Genomic DNA, 19,999 nt, shown 5'->3' with positions numbered 1-19,999 from the left:
TAACTTTCTCAAGGACTTAATTCCTGCCAATGCCGGCTAGAGAGACAGCTCAAGGACTGTACACTTGTTGCTTTCAAAGGACCCAGGTTCAGTTCACAGCACCCACAGGATGGCTCACAACCACCTGTAACTGTGGTTCCAGGAGATCCGATGCCCTCTTCTGGCCTCTACAGGCACCAGGCACATACATGGTATACAGACATACATTCAGGGAAGACACACATACACATAAAATAAAAACTAAAAAGAAAAAAATCTCTGCCAGTGTGAAGAAGGTCACAGAGCAGTCCCAGGCAGTGCCACACTCAGGTGTGATAGAACAACACCGAGATCACTTTTCCCAGCCCTGTCTCTTCATAGGCTTCCAGAGAAATGGTGCCCCCTACAGGCACTGGGCACACCTCATGGGTGTTCCATTTCCTTCATGGACTCCCAGCCCAGCAATAGCATGTACCTAGGAACCCAGGGGACATCAAAACATCCAGATGCTATTGTTTGATTCCCAGTTATAATTTGTGGTGAGGCAAGGTAAGGACTCCCTGCCTCGGGCTAGAAACCACAGAATTCCTTCCTCGTTTCTTCAGTTTGCAAGTCTAGGTCCACACACTGGGGGTAACTCTGCTGCTCTATCCTAAAGCTAATCTGACTCAGATGCTCATTTGAAAAAAATAAAAGGGGCGAGTCTGTACTGAGCCTATGAAATGCACAGACCCCACAGGAACCTGTATCCCGATGTGGGTGGGCTCACTCCTCCCAGAGCTAAGTCCATAGTAAACAAAAAGTAACCCCGAGGCTTGTTGCCATCTTGTCTGGTGACCTCATCAAAATGGAGGCAACAGTGTGACTTAGTTGGCATCTTGACTGGTGACATTAACCAACCACATGGCATGAGCCAAGATGGCGGCACCCCTAAAGCTTCCTGGTATCGCTGAGTCCTTGGAGGATCACTGCACCCCTAGAATTTCCTGTACCTCAGGCTTTCTGCCTCAGGCCCCAGTCCTTCTCTGGTTTTGCCTCTGCACCTTGCTGGATGTCTAATGCGGTCATGGAAATGGGAGCCTCCACCGCCAGTGAGAAAGAAGGTCAACGCATTTTTATATCAAACTAAGGAAGTAATACCAGTTCACCATGGTGGACTTTTTGATGGTTGACATATCGCTTTGGATGATGTTTTTCACTGGTTTTTAGAGGGGACCTAGGCTTTCCCAGCCATGTGCTTCCAGCACTAGCCAAACATCATTGAGAAATGGCTGAGGCGGCCAGACCTGGGAGGCTCGTGTGAATTGACAACACAACAGAGCTGTGTCCTGAAATGTTCAGACGGTGAGAACCAGAAGACAGACAGATGCTCAGGTGCTAGACAAGTGGCTGCTGCTAGCCTGGCTTGGGTCATGGTGCAGCCCTTTCTGGAACAGGAACCCCGCTGGGATGCCTCTGCATTGTTCCCATGTGTCTTTGTACCACACTAAGAATCTTCTCTAACACCCAGAGATACAAAAACCACAGTTCCATCCCAAAATAAGGCACTCTCAGATTGTCAGACAAGGGTCAGACCAAACTGCACTGCTGAGAGGTGTGTGTCCACCCCAGGACACCATCGTCATCGTCACTGCTGAGAGGTGTGTGTCCACCCCAGGACACCATCGTCATCGTCACTGCTGAGAGGTGTGTGTCCACCCCAGGACACTATCGTCATCATCATCACCACCATCACTTTAAACTGGGGCAGAGGACACTAACTTGCCTCACAGGCCGGAACCTTCCTGCTGGGAGAATGGCCCGAGCCAAGATGTCCTGCCTCACAAAATCCACCCACTTCCTGGCTGTCCTACCTGCTCCAGGGCACAGCACAGGTCACAGACCCCTGCAGGCAACCAGAGCACCATATTGAGACAGAAAGCCATGGAAACAGAGCCGGCAAAATGATTCAGTGGGTAAAGGTCTTTGCCACCAAGTCTAAGGTCCTGAGTTGGGTCCTTAGGACCCACATGGTGAGAGAGCAGATGCCTGCAAGTTGTCCTCCGACCTCCACATGTGTGCCGCAGTGCACACACACACACACACACACACACACACACACACACACACACAGAAATAAGTAAAATTTGTCTAAAAAGAAAGCTCCCACAACCAAAAAGTCCATGGACAAAAACATGGACAGAAAAGCTAAGGAAGCACCCAAGTGACCTGGACGGAAGCATGAACAGATGTCACATCTAGCATCTGGTGTGAGAAAAGAAATTCTGGAAGCTGAAACCAGACCTGGTGCAGAGAGAGCGGACACCCATCTATGCCTCCTCACAAGAATGGCTTTTGAATTTTCCTTCCCTCCTTTGGGGCCAGATAAGCAAACACATAGTTTTAACTTTCACCTGGAAAAGTGCCTGGAATGAGCTGACTGTTGGAAAACTCAACTCACACGCTGTTTAAAATGTAAGGTTCTCAGTGTTTCTGGGATTTTAAGGCGCTGTAATGTAAACACACACCAGAGCGGCCCTGTAATACCAGAGCTGAGTCTGTAAGGGGGCTGCCTCTGAAACACTGGGACATGTTGGGTTGCACAACTCTAGAGGGGTGCAGACAGACCCTGGAAAGTTAACGGAGGAGAATGATGGGCACAGTCCACAGTCTGAAATTCAGCTACCAGCCCTGGACCAGGGCTGGCTTGTAGATGAAACAAACATCCCACAAGAATGTCGGATGGGAGCCGCGGAGCCGGAGGGAAGTGCCTAACACTTGCCTCTTCTCTGGAGCTTTCGGGCCAGTCTGAAATAGTGTGTGTGTGTGTGTGTGTGTGTGTGTGTGTGTGTGTGTGTGTGTGTGTGTGTGTTCTGTTTGTTTTGTTTTTTGCTTTTTCTTTTAAATCTGGAAAGTTCCTTCCAAACTGAGCAACAGGAAAGGCCTGGAGAAGGGAGGAGACTCAGGATGAGAGGGTACTTGGTTTAAGTCAAAAATATCTTCTGGTCCTGTGCAATTCAAAGTAACTTTAAAATACCTTACATAAAGACCTACTGCCAGCTGAACTCCCACCATAAAGAGAAGTTTCTCCAAAATGGCAGAGTCTCCAAAGACACTACACTTTTTAAGGACCATGAATCTGGTTCGACCTTACCCAGTCTGTGGGACTGGTGGACCTCAGTTTCTCCTCCAGTGGGCATCTCGTGGATCATGGGACCGTCATCCACGAGGGAGAATCCCTCAGGGTCAGTGTGTGTCCCTAGCTGGGCCTGGAGTCCAGCCTCAGCATTCCCACCCGGGCAGGATCGAGCCACAGCGAGTCTAAAGTAAGTGCGCGCGGAACACCGCGGGGAGAGGCTGCAGCGTGGGTAACGGCAACTCTGTCCCCGTCGCACACCTCCAACCTTCGGCCTCACCTGGCGTCTCCTCCCCACCGTGGCGGGTCCCGGGGACACTCACCGAGCGCGCCGGCGGCTCAGCAGCAGCAGCAGCAGCAGAAGCGCGAGCAGGAGACCGAGCAGAGCGGCCCAGGACATGGCTCGAGGGTGTGCGGCGGCGGCGGCGGCGGCAGGGTGGCAACAGGTCACCGCCACCAACGCGGGACCACAGGAGGAGCGCCAGTCCAGCCAGCCCCGGAGGCCCCCACTCGAAGGGCCCGGCTGGAAAACGTGGGATGGAGAGGGTGGAGCGGGAAGGGAGGGCTTGCCAGGGCTGCTGCAGAGGGAAGGAGAGGGGATTGAGGAGGCGGGCTCCCGGAGGTGATGGGAGGGGGCAGAGAGGAGGAGACTCAACCAGAGCCACCAGGGGGGGCTTCCCGACACTTTTCCTGCAAACCACACTTCCCAGCCCAGCCCCCGCCCGCCCAGACCTGTGTTTCCGTCCCTGTGGTCTGAGCTGTGGAACTGTCCACCACGCCAGGAACTGGGGCCACTCAGGACTGCCCCAAGCCCACAGTCCTGACTGCGGTGGGGATCGCAGGAGGGCCTCAGGATCCTGTGGTCGCATTACACTAGAGTCAGACACACACACACACACACACACACACACACACACACACACACACACACACACACACGCTCTCTAGGAGGACTAGGCTCCAGGCTTAGCTTCGAGGGCAGTTTCTTTCAAAGACCAATGGTCAGGGCTCCGCTTACCTGAGAGCAGCTGACGTGTCTGTCAAGAAGGAAGATTGCAGACTTTCTCCCAGGTGTCATGAAAAGGGACCCAGGTGAAGCTGGACACCCTCCCCCCCCCCCCCCCCAGTCCTGGCACTTGTTCCCTGGACCTCCCCATTTGCCCTTACCATCCCCAAAGTTGTTACCCCAGCTGGCCTTCTGGCTTCCATGCTTGCTCGCTTGCTCGTTTCCTGCTGTCCTCCCACGGTATCAGCAGGGTCCTACCAGAGCTGAGCCTGCTCCCAGACCTGCAGTCCCAGCATTTGTAAGGTAGAGGCAGGAGGATCAGGAGTTCAAGGCTAGCCTTGGCCACACAGTAAGCTGGAAACCGGTCTGAATTTCATAAAACCCAGTCACACATGCACATGCACGGAACACACGCACGCACACACCCTACCAGAACCTTCTGCAGAACCTTCTCTGCATGTGCCTAGAGCCCACCCTGGCTCCTTGTCTCTCAGAACACAGCCACATCCCTACCTGGGGATATCTGCTGAGCATATCAAGCATATGAGCATATCAAGCTCAAGCATATCTGCTGAACCCACCCTCACTACTAGACCTTGTCCCCTGCTCTGGTCACACTGGTATCCTTGTCCCTGCCCCGAAGAGCCAAGCTCGTTACCTGACACTCGGTCCAAAGCCCACTACCTTGGTCTCTGTATTCCAGGAGAAATCGGGAAAAAGAGATTGACCAAGGAGAATGGATCTATGTATGGTTTGGCCAAACTAGGGTAAGACCTAATCTCTCTCACTACGGCTTCGGCAGTCTTCAAATTTATAGACACCCAGGAGACAGAGGTCAGAAGGTAAGGAGAGGGGTAGGTTCGGCTGGAGTTCTGTCAGTCCCTCCCTGGAGTGGTTCTCACGAGGGTAACTAGGGTCACAGGTTCTCCATCACCTGGGCTGTCAGCATGGGAGTCTGCTATACATCCACAGGTCAGGCTGACAGCCCCCACCAACTTTGTCTTGTCCTCAGTCTTGAAGGATGTGAGAGGCCCTGTCATCTATTGGACCGGGGAGAGCATTTCTGTCCCCGTCGGGAAGAACTGCCAGGAGCCGAGTGCTTGGAGGAAACAGGCAGCTGAGCACGTGGGACGAGAGCTGCCTCTGCCTCAGTCCCCAGCTGCAGTATGTTGGGAAGGTCCAGCCTGCGCTTTGCTGCGGACTCTGTGGTCCAGGCTGGTTTGGCCTCTCACCCTGTATCATTCTGGTTTTCAGTTTCCTCCCTTGTCTTGGTGCAGTTTCTGAACACAGTGCTGCTTGACTGCCCCTCTTTGTAAGGTCTTTTCACTTGGTCTGATCTGATATTACAAGGAAGAAAGAGTGGCGGGCATGGACCAGTGCCCAAAGCCGACTTTCTTGATCAAAATTAAGCACCTGAGGAGTCTAGAAGACCTAGTAGATCTTAAGCTGTTTACTTGGAATCTATTCTTACTTAAAAAAAAAAAATGTGTATGCCAGGCAGTGGTGGCGCACACCTTTAATCCCATAACTCGGGAGGCAGAGCCAGGCGGATCTCTGTGAGTTTGAGGCCAGCCTGGACTACCAAGTGAGTTTCAGGAAAGGTGCAAAGCTACACAGAGAAACCCTGTCTCAAAAAAAAAAAAAAAAAAAAAAGTGTGTATATGAGCTGGGCAGTGGTGGCACATGCCTTTAATCCCAGCACTGAGGAGGCAGAAGCAGACAGATTTCTGTGAGTTTGAGGCCAGCCTGGTCTACAGATTGAGTTCTAGGACAGGCCCCAAAGCTACACAGAGAAACCTTGTCCCAAAAAACAAAAACAAAAATGTGTATATGTATGTTTCTGTGTATGGGTATGTGCACATGAGTGCAGTGCCTGTGGAGGCCAGAAGAGGGAGGGCATCATATATCCACAGGAGCTGGAGTTACAGGTGGTTGTGAGCTACCTTGCATGGATGCTGGGAAATGAACTTCAGTCTCTCAAGAGCAGTATGCTCTCCTAACCCCTGAGCCAGCCTAAATTCTTATGTTTTAAGAACACTGAGTCTTGGGTGAAAAGAATCTCTTTCTACTTCTGGATTCTGCCCTGGCCAGAGCTCTGTCTCAAGGCCCACCCAGGCTCCTTCTTTGACAAGTTATCTAGTAGAAGCCTTTCCCTGTTTGTCTCTCTGAGGTCACCTTTAAGTTGGGTTTCCAGTGGTGGCAAGCTGACAGACCAAACTTCTGATCTAGATTAATTTCTGCTGCTGGGATAAAATACTCTGACCAATAAAAAAGCCACTTATGGGAGAAGGGGGCTTACCTCCATTTACAGGTCTAGGCACAGTTCATTATAGTGGGGAAGTCAGGAAAGGAACTTGGAACAGCTGGTCACAACATATCCACAGTCAAGAGCGGAGAGAAAAAATTCATACATGCTCACCTGCTTGTTTTTGTTTTTTTTTTTTTTTAAATTGGTGTTCTTGTCATGGGTGTCGGGTCCCCTGGAAGTGGAGTTACAGACAGTTGTGTGCTGTCATGTGGGTTGGGATTTGAACCCAGGTCTTCTGGAAGAGCAGTCAGTGCTCTTAACCGCTGAGCCATCCCTCCAGCCCAGCGTGCTTGTTTGTTTGTGCTCAGTTCTGTTTCTCCCTTTGTCTTAGCGTTTCAGTGACGTGAAGAGATGCTGTGATGATGGCAATTCTCATAGAGGAAAACATTTAATTGGGGCTCACTAACAGCTAAGAGGTTCAGTCCATTGTCATCGTGGGGGGAAGCCTGGTGCTGGCAGACATGGTGCCAGAGAAGGAACTGAGAGTTCTCCATCCAGATCGGCGGGCATCAGGAAGAGAGAGTGAGCCGCTGGGTCTGGCTTGGGCTTCTGAAAGCTCAAAGCCCACCCCAATGACACACTTCCTCCAACAAGGTCACAACTACTCCAACAAGGCCACATGTCCTAATCCTTTAAAATAATGCCACTCCCTATAAGCCGGGGGGACAGGGGGCATTTCCATTCAAACCACCACACCATTCTTACATAGTTCAGGACTCCCCTGCCTGGGGAATGATGTCTGGGTCTTCCCACATCAGTTAATTAAGTCAATCTCATAGACACAGCCACAGGCTAACTCAATATAGATGCGCTTCATTGAGTCTCTTCCAGGTTGAGCAAATTGACAGAGTAACCATGACACCCTGTAATTGACAAAGGTTTGTGGTTTAGGATTGTAGCCAAAGTATCAACAGATACAAAGTTTCAAAAAAAGAGTGTAAACCTTTAAGCTATTAGAACGACATGCTTGGGATGTACACACATGCACACACATACACACACGTATACACATACACACACACTTACACATACACACATGCACACACAGTACTTCCGCACGTCTAATTTATCGGTGCTCAGAAACGAAGATGATGGCCTTACATGGTGATGCCCGCCTTTAATCTCAGCACTGGAGAGTCAGAAACAAGTGGATCTCTCTGAGTTTGAGGCCAGCCTGGTCTACAGAGAGTTCCAGGCCAGCCAGCACTACATAGAGAGGCCTTGTCTCAAAAAACAAAAAACAATTCCAAAAACTGAACCTGATGGGTCAGCAAGATGCACGTGATGGAGAGGGAGAAGCAAACTTCTGCAAGTTGTCCTCTGACCTTCACACACACACACACACACACACACACACACACACACACGCACACACACACACATAAACACACACATACACACACACATACACATACATACATACACATACACACATGCACACACACAGACACAGACATACATGCACACACATACACACATGCACACACACACACATACACATACACACATGCGCACACATACATACATACACGCACATTTAAGTTTCTCGAAACTATGTAAATCAGTGGTTCTCAACTTATGGATCAAACCTCTTTGAACAACCTTTTCACAGGGGTCTCATATCAGATATTCTGCATATCAGATATTTACATTACAATTCATAACAGTAGAAAAACGACAGTTATGAAGTAGCAACAAAGTAATTTTATGGCTGAGGGTCAGCACAGCTTGAGGAGCTGTGTTAAAGGGTCGCAGGACGGCTGAGAACCGTTGATGTAAACCTTTGAAACTCCTAGCGTTCTAAACAGCGTATTCTTTACATTGCCAGAAGAGGGTATTATCCCAGAAATCTGAAGCCCTGGATGTTTTAGATTATTTTTCTGTTGTTGTGATAAAAAACGCCCCCAACCAAAACAGCTTAGGGATGTCACTCTGACTTACAGTTCAAGAGTGCAGTCCATCATGGTGGTCAAGACAGCAGAAGCTCAAAGCCGCTGGCCACATTATCACCCACAATCAGGACAGAGTGGTGAACGCATACTGCCACTCAGTTCCCCACTCCACTCACATCCACTAGAGAGTCCGGGTTCCCAGCGGGGCAATGGTGCCACCCACAGTGGGCGGGTCTTCCCACTTCAGTTAATGCCACTGAGACAACTGCCCACACACTCATCCCCCAGGTGAGTCTACAGTCTGTCAAGCTGACGGTCAGTGTTAGTCATCTCATCAAATCTGTGCTATTACTCTTTAACTCATTGGTTTTTCTTTTTCAAAAACTTGACTCAGAATAAGACCGAATAGAGTTAAATGTTTTGTTTTGTTTTTTGAGACAGGGTTTCTCTGTGTAGCCCTGGCTGTCCCAGAACTCACTCTGCAGACCAGGCTGACCTTGAACACAGAGATTCACCCGTATCTGCCTCCTGAGCACTGGGATTAAAGGTGTGCATCACTGCCTGGCAGAATTAGATCTTTTGAGCCTAAGAATGCTGATATTTGGGCCAGCAAGTTGGCTCGGCTGCTAAAGGCACTTGTGGCTAAGTCTGATGAGCTGAGTTCAATCCCCAGGGTCCACTTGGAAAGGAAAGGAGAAAAGCAACTCTGTGAGTTATTCTCTGCACTCCTCATGACACCGTGGCACACGTGCACCAGCATGCACACCTCATGACACTGTGGCACACGTGCACCAGCATGCACACCTCATGACACCGTGGCACACGTGCACCAGCAGGCACTCCTCATGACACCGTGGCACACGTGCACCAGCAGGCACTCCTCATGACACCGTGGCACACGTGCACCAGCATGCACACCTCCCACGTGTACTAGTAATTGATAAGATACAAATTAAAAAAATGGTGACTTCTGGTGTTATGTTCAAAAACAATCACAAAACTCTTTTGAATTTCGCCTCACACCTAAACTTAGCAAGTGGCCTCCTTGACAGCTTCACAGATATTACTTGGCTGATTTATGTGTGTGGGGGCTCACATTCTTACTCCTGACAGACTGTCTGGCACAGGAAAAGTCTAAGGGTTTATTTGTTTTGTTTTGTTTTTGTTATTTCATTGTTGTTGTTTTCTGTCTCTGAATCTTTTTTGTGTGAATGTATGTGTGTGTTCATGCACATGTGGAGGCCAGAGGACAACATCATGTATCATTCCTTAGACAACATCTGCTTGTAATTTCACACAGTCTCTCACTTGCCTGGAACTTGTCAAGTAGTCTCAGCTGCCTAGCCAGTAAATCCCAGGGATCCCTGTCTCCACCTCTCTAGCTGGGATTATAAGCATGCCACCAAGGCCAGCTTTTTTTTTTTTTAAGATTTTATTTTTATTTTTAATTTTGGGTGTGTGTGAGAGAGTGTATGAATTTTGCACATGAGTGCAGCACCCAAGATGGCCAGAAGAAAACACTAGATCTCCTGGAGGTGTTACAGGCAGTTGTGAGCCACCTGAAGTGGGTGCCCAGAACCTCTTTGCAAAAACAGTACATACTCTTAACCACTAAGCCATCTCTCACTTACACACAAATGTATACACACATCGTATACACAAAAATAAAAGTATTTAATAAAAAGAACAAACATATACATTGCTGTGGGATGGTCTGTATGTTAAATTGGTCTGATTGGTCGATAAATAAAACACTGATTGGCCAGTGGCCAGGCAGGAAGTATAGGCGGGACTAACACAGAGGAGAATTGGAACAGGAAGGCAGAGAGAGACACTGTCAGCTGCCGCCATGACAAGCAGCATGTGAAGATGCCGGTAAGCCACAAGCCATGTGGCAAGGTACAGATTTATGGAAATGGATTAATTTAAGCTATGAGAACAGTTAGCAAGAAGCCTGCCACGGCCATACAATCTGTAAGCAATATAAGTCTCTGTGTTTACTTGGTTGGGTCTGAGCGGCTGTGGGACTGGCGGGTGACAGAGATTTGTCCTGACTGTGGGCAAGGCAGGAAAACTCTAGCTACAATACATTTATGATCTTTTTTCTTATTCATGTGTCTATGTGTCTTTGCCTGTGAGTGCAGTGCCCACAGAGGCCAGAAGAGGGCATGATATCCTCTGGAGCTGGAGTTACAGAGTCCCATGTGGAACCCAACTTGGGTCACTGCAAGAGCTTCAGTCTGTCTTAAACACTAAACCACATCTTTTGCCCAATGTTCTTTTCTTTTAAATTATAGCAGGCATATGCAGCTCAGAGGACAACTTGCAGGAGTTGGTTCTCCCCTTCAACCATGTGGGTCCCTGGAATTGAACTCAGGTCCTCATAGTTAGGGACAAGCATCTTAACCTGATGAGTCATTTTGCCAGCCCAAACCACCTGTGATCTTACATGTAATCCTTCCTTCCTAAAATCTCCTATTTAACAATTACAATCCTGTAAAACAAGCCCACAGCAATAACATAATAAAAATGTTGATGAACATCACTTAGAGGGATTTTGATCTCATCTCCATAATTATGCATCGAGCTATTTATAAGTCTCAGCAAGCTTATGCGTGGCAGCCTCCATACATGAACAAAATGTCATAAGGCAATTACATTTGGATTCCTCCAATGTATTCAAATAATATATTTTGATTAGCATAAAATGTTTTTGTAGCCTCTTGATTTTTTGTGTTCCTTGGCTACTCAGTAAGAAAATAAATGTAAATTTAATTTCCTTTTCAGAATCTAGTTTAGAAGAAATCCTTATCAAAATCTTTATAGCCAATATGAAAATTTTCAACTTAAAACTTTTATGTTGCGGGTGGCATGGCCCAGCTGGTAAAGGTGCTTGTTGTCAAGCCTGATGTCCAGAGTTCAATCCCCAGAGTCTGTGTGGTGGAAGCTGAGAACGCCTACAAGTTGTCCTCTGACCTCTTCATGTGCTCAGTGGCATGTGAGTTCCCATACAAGACAAATCATTTTAAAGTGGTGTTCAAATTTAAATGCAAATAGACAGGTTTGCTGGAAATTTTGGCTTTCTGGATCTTCATCGAACAACAGCGGTACCCAAACCTAAGCAACATTACCACTCGCACCCCAGATAGCTGATGCAGTGGGGTGTCCAGACCGTCTCCTTCCTCAAATGTGGAATTAAAGATTAAAACAGAATCAAAGCTGGGTGTGGTGGCGCACACCCTTTATCCCAGCATTCAGGAGGCAGAGGCAGTCGGATCTCTATGAGTTCAGGGTTAGCCTGGTCTACACGAGAGCCCCATGATAGCCAGGGCTACATAGTGAGACTCTGTCTCCAAAGTGGGGAGGAGAAATAAGTTCAAACAAAATAAAGAAATAAATAACTCACAATCTGGACAGATGCACTGTGGACGAGCAAACCAGATGTGCCCACAGATGTGCCCACAGACCCAGTGAAACCTCTTACAAACAAACCCTGAGCTCCCTTGTCTCGTAGCCAAGCAAGTCTGCGGCCCAGGCCCCAGTGACAGGCATCTCCAAGGCCGCTGGCTTGTTTCAAAACATCTTTACAAAACCGTGCCAAGACAAAACAAAACCAGGTCCTGACCCCGGGCATTTACCAGGGACATTCCAGATCATAACAGCGATCAGCGCTTCCAAAATAAGACCAGGATCCAAAGTCCCGTCCGATGTCACAGGTGCAGCACCCAGGGTCTCTTGAAAGAGACACACTCGGCAGTTCTTACCGCCAGCTCTTACCGCCATGCCGCTGAACTCTAGGGCTTACTTAGCCACTTTCCTCTGGGTTGGGTGAAGCAAAACTATTACCAGACACTGAGGGCCACAACCTGCTGCCTCAGTTTCCCCGCGTTCCAGCAGAAATCAGGAAACATAAAAGGATTTAAGAAGTTACTTTCTCGAGCCGGGCGGTGGTGGCCCACGCCTTTAATCCCAGCACTCGGGAGGCAGAGCCAGGCGGATCTCTGTGAGTTCGAGGCCAGCCTGGGCTACCAAGTGAGTCCCAGGAAAGGCGCAAAGCTACACAGAGAAACCCTGTCTCGAAAAACCAAAAAAAAAAAAAGAAGTTACTTTCTCTCCATTGTGCCTATGGCAATCTTATAACCTACAGAAACCCCTAAGAAAAAGGCCAAAGCTGTGTAGATTTAGCTGTGACACCGTACTGGCTGGTTTTGTGTGTCAACTTGACACACGCCAGCGTCATCAGGGAGGAAGGAGCCTCAGTTGAGTGCTGTGGGATGTCTTTCTGCATGCTGTGAGTATGTGTAGCTTCCATTGGATGATAAATAAAACTGTTTTGGCCTACGGCAAGAAAGCTTACAGCCAGGCAGGAAATCCAAGCAGAGATACAGAGAGAAGAAAGGCAAGACGGAATTGGGAGAGACGCAAGCCCCCCACCAAAGGAGCAGCAAGATGCCAGCAGACTGGTAACGCCACCACCACAAGGCAACATATAGATGAAGAGGAATGGGTTAATTTAAGATGAAAGAGCTAGCTAGCAAGAAGCTGAAGCCATAGGCCATACAGTTTGTAATTAATATAAGCCTCTGAGTGATTATTTTATAAGTACCTGTGGGACCACAGGACTGGGTGGGACCGAGAAACTTCCAGCTACAGTTGAGGAAATGTCTTGATGAGATCCTGCTGTAAAGTATTTTCTTAATTAGTGATCAATGAGGGAGGGCCCAGCCCATGGTGGGTGGTGCCATCCCTAGGCTGGTGGTCCTGGGTTCTATAAAAAAAAAAAAAGCAGCCTGAGCAAGCCAGTAAGCAGCTCCTCTCTGTGGCCTCTGCATCAGCTCCTGCCTCCAGGATCCTGCCCTGTTTTAGTTCCTGTCCTGACTTCCTTCAGTGGTGAACAGCAATGTGGAAGCCAAATTAACCCTTTCCTCTCCAACTTGCCCTTCGGTCATGGTGTTTTGTCACAACAATAGAAACCCTAACTAAGACAGGCACTGTCAGGTTGGTCCTCGGTATGTATGGGATTCACCCAGCTTTCCTTCATGGAGCCATGTGGCAGCACCAAGAATCTGTTGTACTTTATGAAGGGTTCACAACACGCCCCCACGGTCGCATATACCAGGCAGACACTTCTGCCTAGCCAATTCCAAGTCAAGATAGCCATTTCCGGGTCAAGGCGTCTCACGTGACCAGGGTCCATGACGTTACATGGCCACGTAAGCATGCAACGTGACCATGTGATCTACGCACACGCGTGGAGTAGTGACGTGACCTGGCCACACCCCCAGCCGGTTTTTAAAGTGGCGCCATATTCCCGGTTCTCTCTCTCTCTCTCCTCTCTTCTTCTCCACGCATGTGTCTTTCCCACAGGCCTGTACACTTTCTATCCCTTTATCTCTAATAAACCCTTATAAGCGGATTTTGTCGTGTTTCATGACATTTCCTTGCAGGGTAAGAACACAACACGGCTAAATAACTAACACTTTAGAAGCTGCACTGTTACAATCTCACCCTGACCCCAGGACCTTTGCTTGCTGCCCCCTCCTTGAGAGACGTTCGCAGCTCTCTCCTGGGCTCATGTCTCCATGTCTCTGCACAGCTGTCCCCTCCTCCTCGTTCATTCTGTTACTATGACAAAAAGAAAAAGAAAACCTAAGAAGCCTTTAGCAGGCAGATCTCTGTGAGTTCAAGTCCAGCCTGGTCTACAGAGAAAGTTCCAGCACAGTCAGGGAGACCCTAGCTCAAAACAAAAAACCAAAACTCAGCCTGAAAAAAGTCAGTCAGAGAGAAGGGATCTCTTTCAGCTCACAACTCTATTTTTTCCTTTTTTTTTTTTTTTTTGGTTTTTTGAGGCAGGTTTCTACAGGATAGTTTTGGAGCCTATCCTGTAGACCAGGCTGGCCTCAAACTCACAGAGATCCTCCTGCCTCTGCCTCCCGAGTGCTGGGATTAAAGGCGTGCGCCGCCGCCGCCGCCGCCGCCGCCGCCGCCGCCGCCGCCGCCGCCACCGCCAGGCTAGCTCACAACTCTACTACAGCAGGAAGTCAAGGCAGGAGCTTGAAGCTGCTGGTGGCATCCCATCCACAGTCACGAGCAGAGAGAAATGAACGCACACACGTATACACGCACGCACGCACGCACACACGCTGCTCACCTTCCTCTACTCATACAGTCCGAGACCCCATGGGTGGGGAATGCTGCCTCCTACTTCGAATATAGCTCTTCCTGCACCGGTTAAGGCCATCAAGGCACACCCCCACCCCACCCCACCCCGCAGGCACAGGCCAGCCTGATCTAGACAATCCCTCCCTGAGACTTTCTTCCCAGCTGATTCTAGACTGTGTCAAGTTGACATTTAAAAGCAACTGTCACAGCGACGTTAATCTGACACTGTCACCCAGCACTTCCGTGTGGCTGCTTCTGGGGCCCTGTGTCCCAAACTCTGTCATATTAGGGACTCATTTGCCTGCCTGCTTCATGTTGGCCTTCAAGACAGCCACATGGATCCTGAGTGAACTCAAAAGATTCAGAACAGCAAGAGAAGTTTCCAGAACCTCTTGTTTATGTATGCCACCTGTCAGCTGGTGAAGCCAAGAGTCCCCACAGTGCTCCCCACAGGGACTCAACAATGGCCGCAGGGGTCACAGCCTGCTCAGCAGTTCCCAGTCCCCAGGCAGTCAGTCGCCCTGCATGCTCAAGCTGGGGAGAACGGAGAGGGACCCTCAGGAGACTGCAGTTGAAGCAAAGACACCCAGAGTCCCCGACACAGAGCGAGCATCCATGCCAGCCAACTATGGTTTCCGCTTATTCCAGCTGAGCCTCTCGGGGTCTGGATCAGGGTTCAGTTTTCTCATCTGAGCAATGGGACGTGCCTGTCCTTCCTCCCACATTTCTGTGGACTAGAGGACAGAGGATGCAATCCACCAGCCAAGGCTGGGTTCACTCTCCGTGCTCAGGAAATGTTCGTTCTCCTCCCAGCAGGGACTCAGCCTTACTCCCTCTCACCTTGGAAAAAGAGCCCCTGCTCACACACCACGGGTGTGGGTGCCGTGGTTCCAAGGAGATGGGCCCCATAGGCTCACATATTCGAATGCTTAGTCCTCCGTTGGTGGAACTGTTTGGGAAGGTTTAGGAGGTGTGGCCTTGTTGGAGGAGGTGTGTCACTTGCATAGAGGGGCTTTGAGCTTTAAAAGCTCAATTCCATTCTCAAGCTCTCTCTCTCTCTCTCTCTCTCTCTCTCTCTCCCTTCCTCCCTCCCTCCCTCCTCTTTCTCTCTCTCCCTTCCTCCCTCCCTCCCCTCTCTTCCTCCCTCCCTCCCCCCTCTCCCCTCTCTTGCTCCCCACCCCTCCCCTCTCCCTGCCTCCTGCTCGTGAATCACTGAATCACATGAAAGCTCTCGGTCACTTCTCCGGTGCCATGCCTGCCTGCTGTCATGTTCCTTACGTGATGGCCATGGCCTCTAACCCTCTGGAAACATGAGCCCCCCAATTAGATGCTTTCTTTTACAAGTTGCCTTGGTCATGGTGTGTTGTCATGACAACAGAGAAGTAACTAGGAGAGAGGGCGTGTGTTCACTTCCGGCTCCCCTCCCTTGGCGGAACTGCGTGAACTGGGGCCCTGCTTGACCCCTCCCAGGAAGTATGGGAACCCCTCATTGCGGGAGCTTAGTCCAGAGGCTGGATCCTTCTGGATGCCTGTTGGGGCTTCTGGGAATGAAGTTGTCTTCCATCTTCTCTGCCTCCTCGTCTTTCAAGTCAGCGCAGTAAGCTGCTGCTAGCGAAAAGACACCAGGTCATTCTGTCCACACTGCAGGCATGCATGTCTGAGGAACCTTCCCTGACAGCAGGGAGGCTCACTGAGGCATGAGAAACCACTCAGGGTGCTTACCAAGGAGAGCTCGGAGCCACTGCCTGGCTAGTGGCCTCATTTGGGGTTGTTTATTTGTTTGTTTGTTTGTTTTGGTTTTTTGAGACAGGGTTTCTCTGTGTAGCCCTGGCTATCCTGGAACTCACTCTGTAGACCAGGCTGGCCTCTAACTCACAGAGATCCACCTGCCTCTGCCTCCCGAGTGCTGGGATTAAAGGAGTGAGCCACCACCATCTAGCTGGTTACCTCATTTTTGCCACAGCAGGACTGTGGTGCATCACCTGATGAGAGAGTGTGGAAACGCCTCGGACTCCAGTTGGGGAAATTTGGAAGAGTATCCAGGAGTGCATGGTAGCACATGTCTGTAATCCCAGCACTTCAGAGGACAGGGATTCTGAAGCCATCCTCGGCTACATTGTGGGTTTGAGGCTAGCCTGAACTACTTAAGAGTCTGTCTCAGGGCTAAAGAGATGACTCATCAGTTAAAAGCCTTCGTTGTTCTTGAAGAAGACTTGGGTTCCATTCCCCGCACCCATTACTGCTCACAATCATCTATAACTCCAGTGCCTGGGGATCCAATACCCTCTTCTGGCCTCCATTGGCACCAGGAATGCATTGGTACACATATGTGTGTGCAGGTAAAACACTACCACACATAAAATAAAATACATGAAACAAAATAAAATAAAATTTTAAAACACTCAGAAAACCTTGCCTGGTGGTGGTGGCGGCGGCGGCGGCGGCGGCGGCGGCGGCAGCAGCAGCAGCAGCAGCGCACGCCTTTAATCCCAGCACTCGGGAGGCAGAGCCAGGTGGATCTCTGTGAGTTCGAGGCCAGCCTGGACTACCAAGTGAGTCCCAGGAAAGGCGCAAAGCTACACAGAGAAACCCTGTCTTGAAAAAAACGAAAAAAAAAAAAAAAACACTCAGAAAACCTAATTCTCCCTGCCTCTCAAAATTCCTATCCCACATCCCTACCCCCTCAACCCCACACCCCTACCCCCTCACCCCTCATTCCACACCCCTCACCCCATCCCCTCACCCCTCACTCCATACCCCTCACCCTTATCCCCTCACCCCTCACCCCATCCCCTCACCCCACACCCCTCACACTGACACCCCTCACTCCCCAGCCTCTTACCCTGCTGAGGATTAGTTAAAAGGAGTCTGCTGAGGGCCTGAGGGATGGGCTGCTATTGCCTCAAACAGGAAGAAGAGCGAGAGCTGCCCAGAAGGTGACCTCAGGCCTGTGGTGTCAGGGTGGCCAGGGTGGAATGGAAGACTCCGAGAGCCAGGTTCAGTGACCCCTGACCTCAGATGCCCTGACCTCAGCTGCCCTGACCAGGTGTGTGGCTGGGACTGGGGAACAGAAGGAAATGTCAGCAAAGTTCTAACCCCGGCCTGGGGCAAGTGGGGCTGCTTGGTGCCACCAAGCCCAAGACCCAAGGTCAGTCCTCAGAACTCACATGGCGGAAGGTGAGGACTGGCTTCCACATGTTCCCTGACGGTGACCGAGGGGTGTGCACCCACAAACACCAACACACGATAAATAAACGAAATACAATAACTTAAAAAATAAAGCCTGCCGCCCAGCATGGGAGCCCCCTCTGGGTTTGAAGCCCCGCATCCTGCAGGCATCCAGTGGTTAACAGCCCTCGCTCTGGAGGAGCCCCTGCATCCAGATGTCTCCTGTCTGCAGCAGGCTGACAGCTGGGCGAATCTCCACTCAGCCTCTCCTTCCTGAGGCCACACGGTCAGAGGACGGTGTCGGGACACAGCCTCGGAACAGGGGGCTCTGCCCGGGAACACACAGCCCTGGCTCCTCACTGATCCTGTCTGCTTTGTGTCTGTGGCCAAAAGACTACAAACTGTCCAGGAAAGGAAACACCATGCATAGTTCTCTTCAACGCTGAAAACTGGCCCATCAGAGAAGCCCTGGCTTCAGCTGGTAACTTAGGGCATCTAAATCTTTTTCATAGCTCATTTAATTCCCACACGGACCCTGTAAAATGGGTACTGTCATTCTCCCCAATCTTTAGACGGTGTACTCAAAACTCAGAGAGGGTCAGCAACTTGCCCAAGGCCACACAGCACTTTCCTGTGCTAGGCTGGAGTATGGAAGTGTGTTGTCCTCTTGGAGTGTACATGCCCTTGGCTTTGCTAAGAACACAGAGGCCTCCGACCTGCATCCCTGGTTTGTGCTGTTGGCCACCTGGATGCCTTCTCTTCCATTTTTTGTGGGTAATATACACCAGCTGTGGGGCAGGTGTTGGATCAGTCTCCATCAGTCAGAACAGGAAAAGGGTGCCGTGCCCCGAGGACATACTAAGACAGTGTACTTCCAGCTTCTCACGGCTGCGACCAAACCCTTGAGCGACTGGCAGGAAGGGTTCTTGCTGCCTCAGAGTTAGCTTTTGTGACAACGCGTCTGTGGCGAGCGGAACACTGTGGTGGGGGCTTATGACAGAAGGGGTCTGCTCACAGCACCCAAGAGGCAGAGGGGTGGGAGGCTAGGGGATCACAGAGGCCCACCTCTCCAACCAGACCCCACTTCCCAGCTCCCACCACTTCCAAGGGGTCCACTGACTGACGAGTCCATCAGTGGATGACTCCATCGATGAGCTCCGGGACCCGGCTACCTTCCCAAAGCCCACCTCCGAACCCCGAGTGGGGGACCACGCCTTCAGGGCAGAAGCCTTTGCGGCACACTTCACCTCCAAACTAGAATGGAATGCACTTGAGAGGAAGCCAGCGGAGACTGGGAGAAGGGGGAGAGAGTGGAGAAAGAGGGAAGGAAGGAAGGGGAGGGGAGGGGAGGGCAGAATGGCAAGGAAGGAGGAGAAGGGTGGGAGGCTGCAGGAAGTTCCAAGAAGCCCGAGGACTCCCACCTCCCTCACTGAGCACCGGGAAACATGGTGAAGAGGAACCATGTCTCTGTGCATAAGGCCCCAACTAGGGAGCCCCGAGAAGCCCTTGGGAGCTGCGCCCAGTGCCCCTCTTATCTCCGACGCCAAAGGTGGCACCCCCCACTCACAAGGCTAAACAATGAAGAGAAAAAACGGAGACCCCCGACTGCAGATCTCTGCCGTTTCTACTCCTGAAGAGAAACGGGCAGCTCTGTCTCCCAGCAAATGTCGCTAATGAATGTGCAAGTCTGCATGCCACAGGGGAGGGTGGGGACCATGGAAAACTGGATGGTGATGTCCCATCCCAAATGACCCAGCCTCTCAGTTCCAGCCAGTACAGCTGGGTAGAGAGACAGGCCCTCACGGCCAGGTCTCCTGAGCCAGAAATAGAAGTTCAAATTATTTCAAAACACAGGACAGCCAACAACATATATCTGTCTCCTCGTTTGATCCCCGGAGGCTAGCCGTGCCAAGGGCCTGTGCTTTGAAACAATCTGCAGTTGTCTGTGTGAGAACCAGCCCCACGGTTCTGTAAGACCAAAGAGAGAGGCAGACAGACCCAGGAAGGCAAGGTGAGACCCACGGGACCTCAGTTAGGGACGCAACAGCAACCAAGTGACCTGCACAGGACAGGTGAGGAGGACAAGAGACTTCATCCCTGCTGCCAAGTCCTGGTTTGTATGTCACTGAGATCAAGGTGGCGCTCTCTCTCTCTCTCCCTCCCTCCCTGGCTTTTCCTTGCAATTTGATGAGAAACCACAAAAAGCAGCAAGGGTCACTCGGGCTCAGTCACAGAGGTCAGGACTCGGGTGGCAATGACCCCAGGATTTAGTCAAGCTTCTGCTTGCCGGTCAGGTGGCTCGGCGGGTTAAAGCCTGTGTGTACAGGCCTGGCGGCCTGAGTTCAAGCCCTGGATCTTATGGTCGAAGG

At 50.5% G+C, this 19,999-nt stretch overlaps 1 protein-coding gene across 1 annotated transcript in view; it reads right to left on the bottom strand.

The window, feature by feature from the left end:
- Positions 1-3,680, bottom strand: part of Ptgis (prostaglandin I2 synthase) — a 41,733-nt gene extending 38,053 nt beyond the window's left edge. Inside the window, exon 1 of the mRNA XM_006993537.4 lies at positions 3,418-3,680. Within this exon, the coding sequence (XP_006993599.4) occupies positions 3,418-3,494 (77 nt within the window). The 5' untranslated portion in view covers positions 3,495-3,680. The remainder of the gene's footprint in view (positions 1-3,417) is intronic.
- Positions 3,681-19,999: the final 16,319 nt, after the last annotated feature.

This window comes from Peromyscus maniculatus, chromosome 4 (genome assembly GCF_049852395.1).
Source record: "Peromyscus maniculatus bairdii isolate BWxNUB_F1_BW_parent chromosome 4, HU_Pman_BW_mat_3.1, whole genome shotgun sequence".
Classification (NCBI taxonomy): domain Eukaryota; kingdom Metazoa; phylum Chordata; class Mammalia; order Rodentia; family Cricetidae; genus Peromyscus; species Peromyscus maniculatus.
The sequence above is the reverse complement of the archived record's forward strand: the minus strand, read 5'-3'. Positions and strand labels throughout refer to the sequence as shown.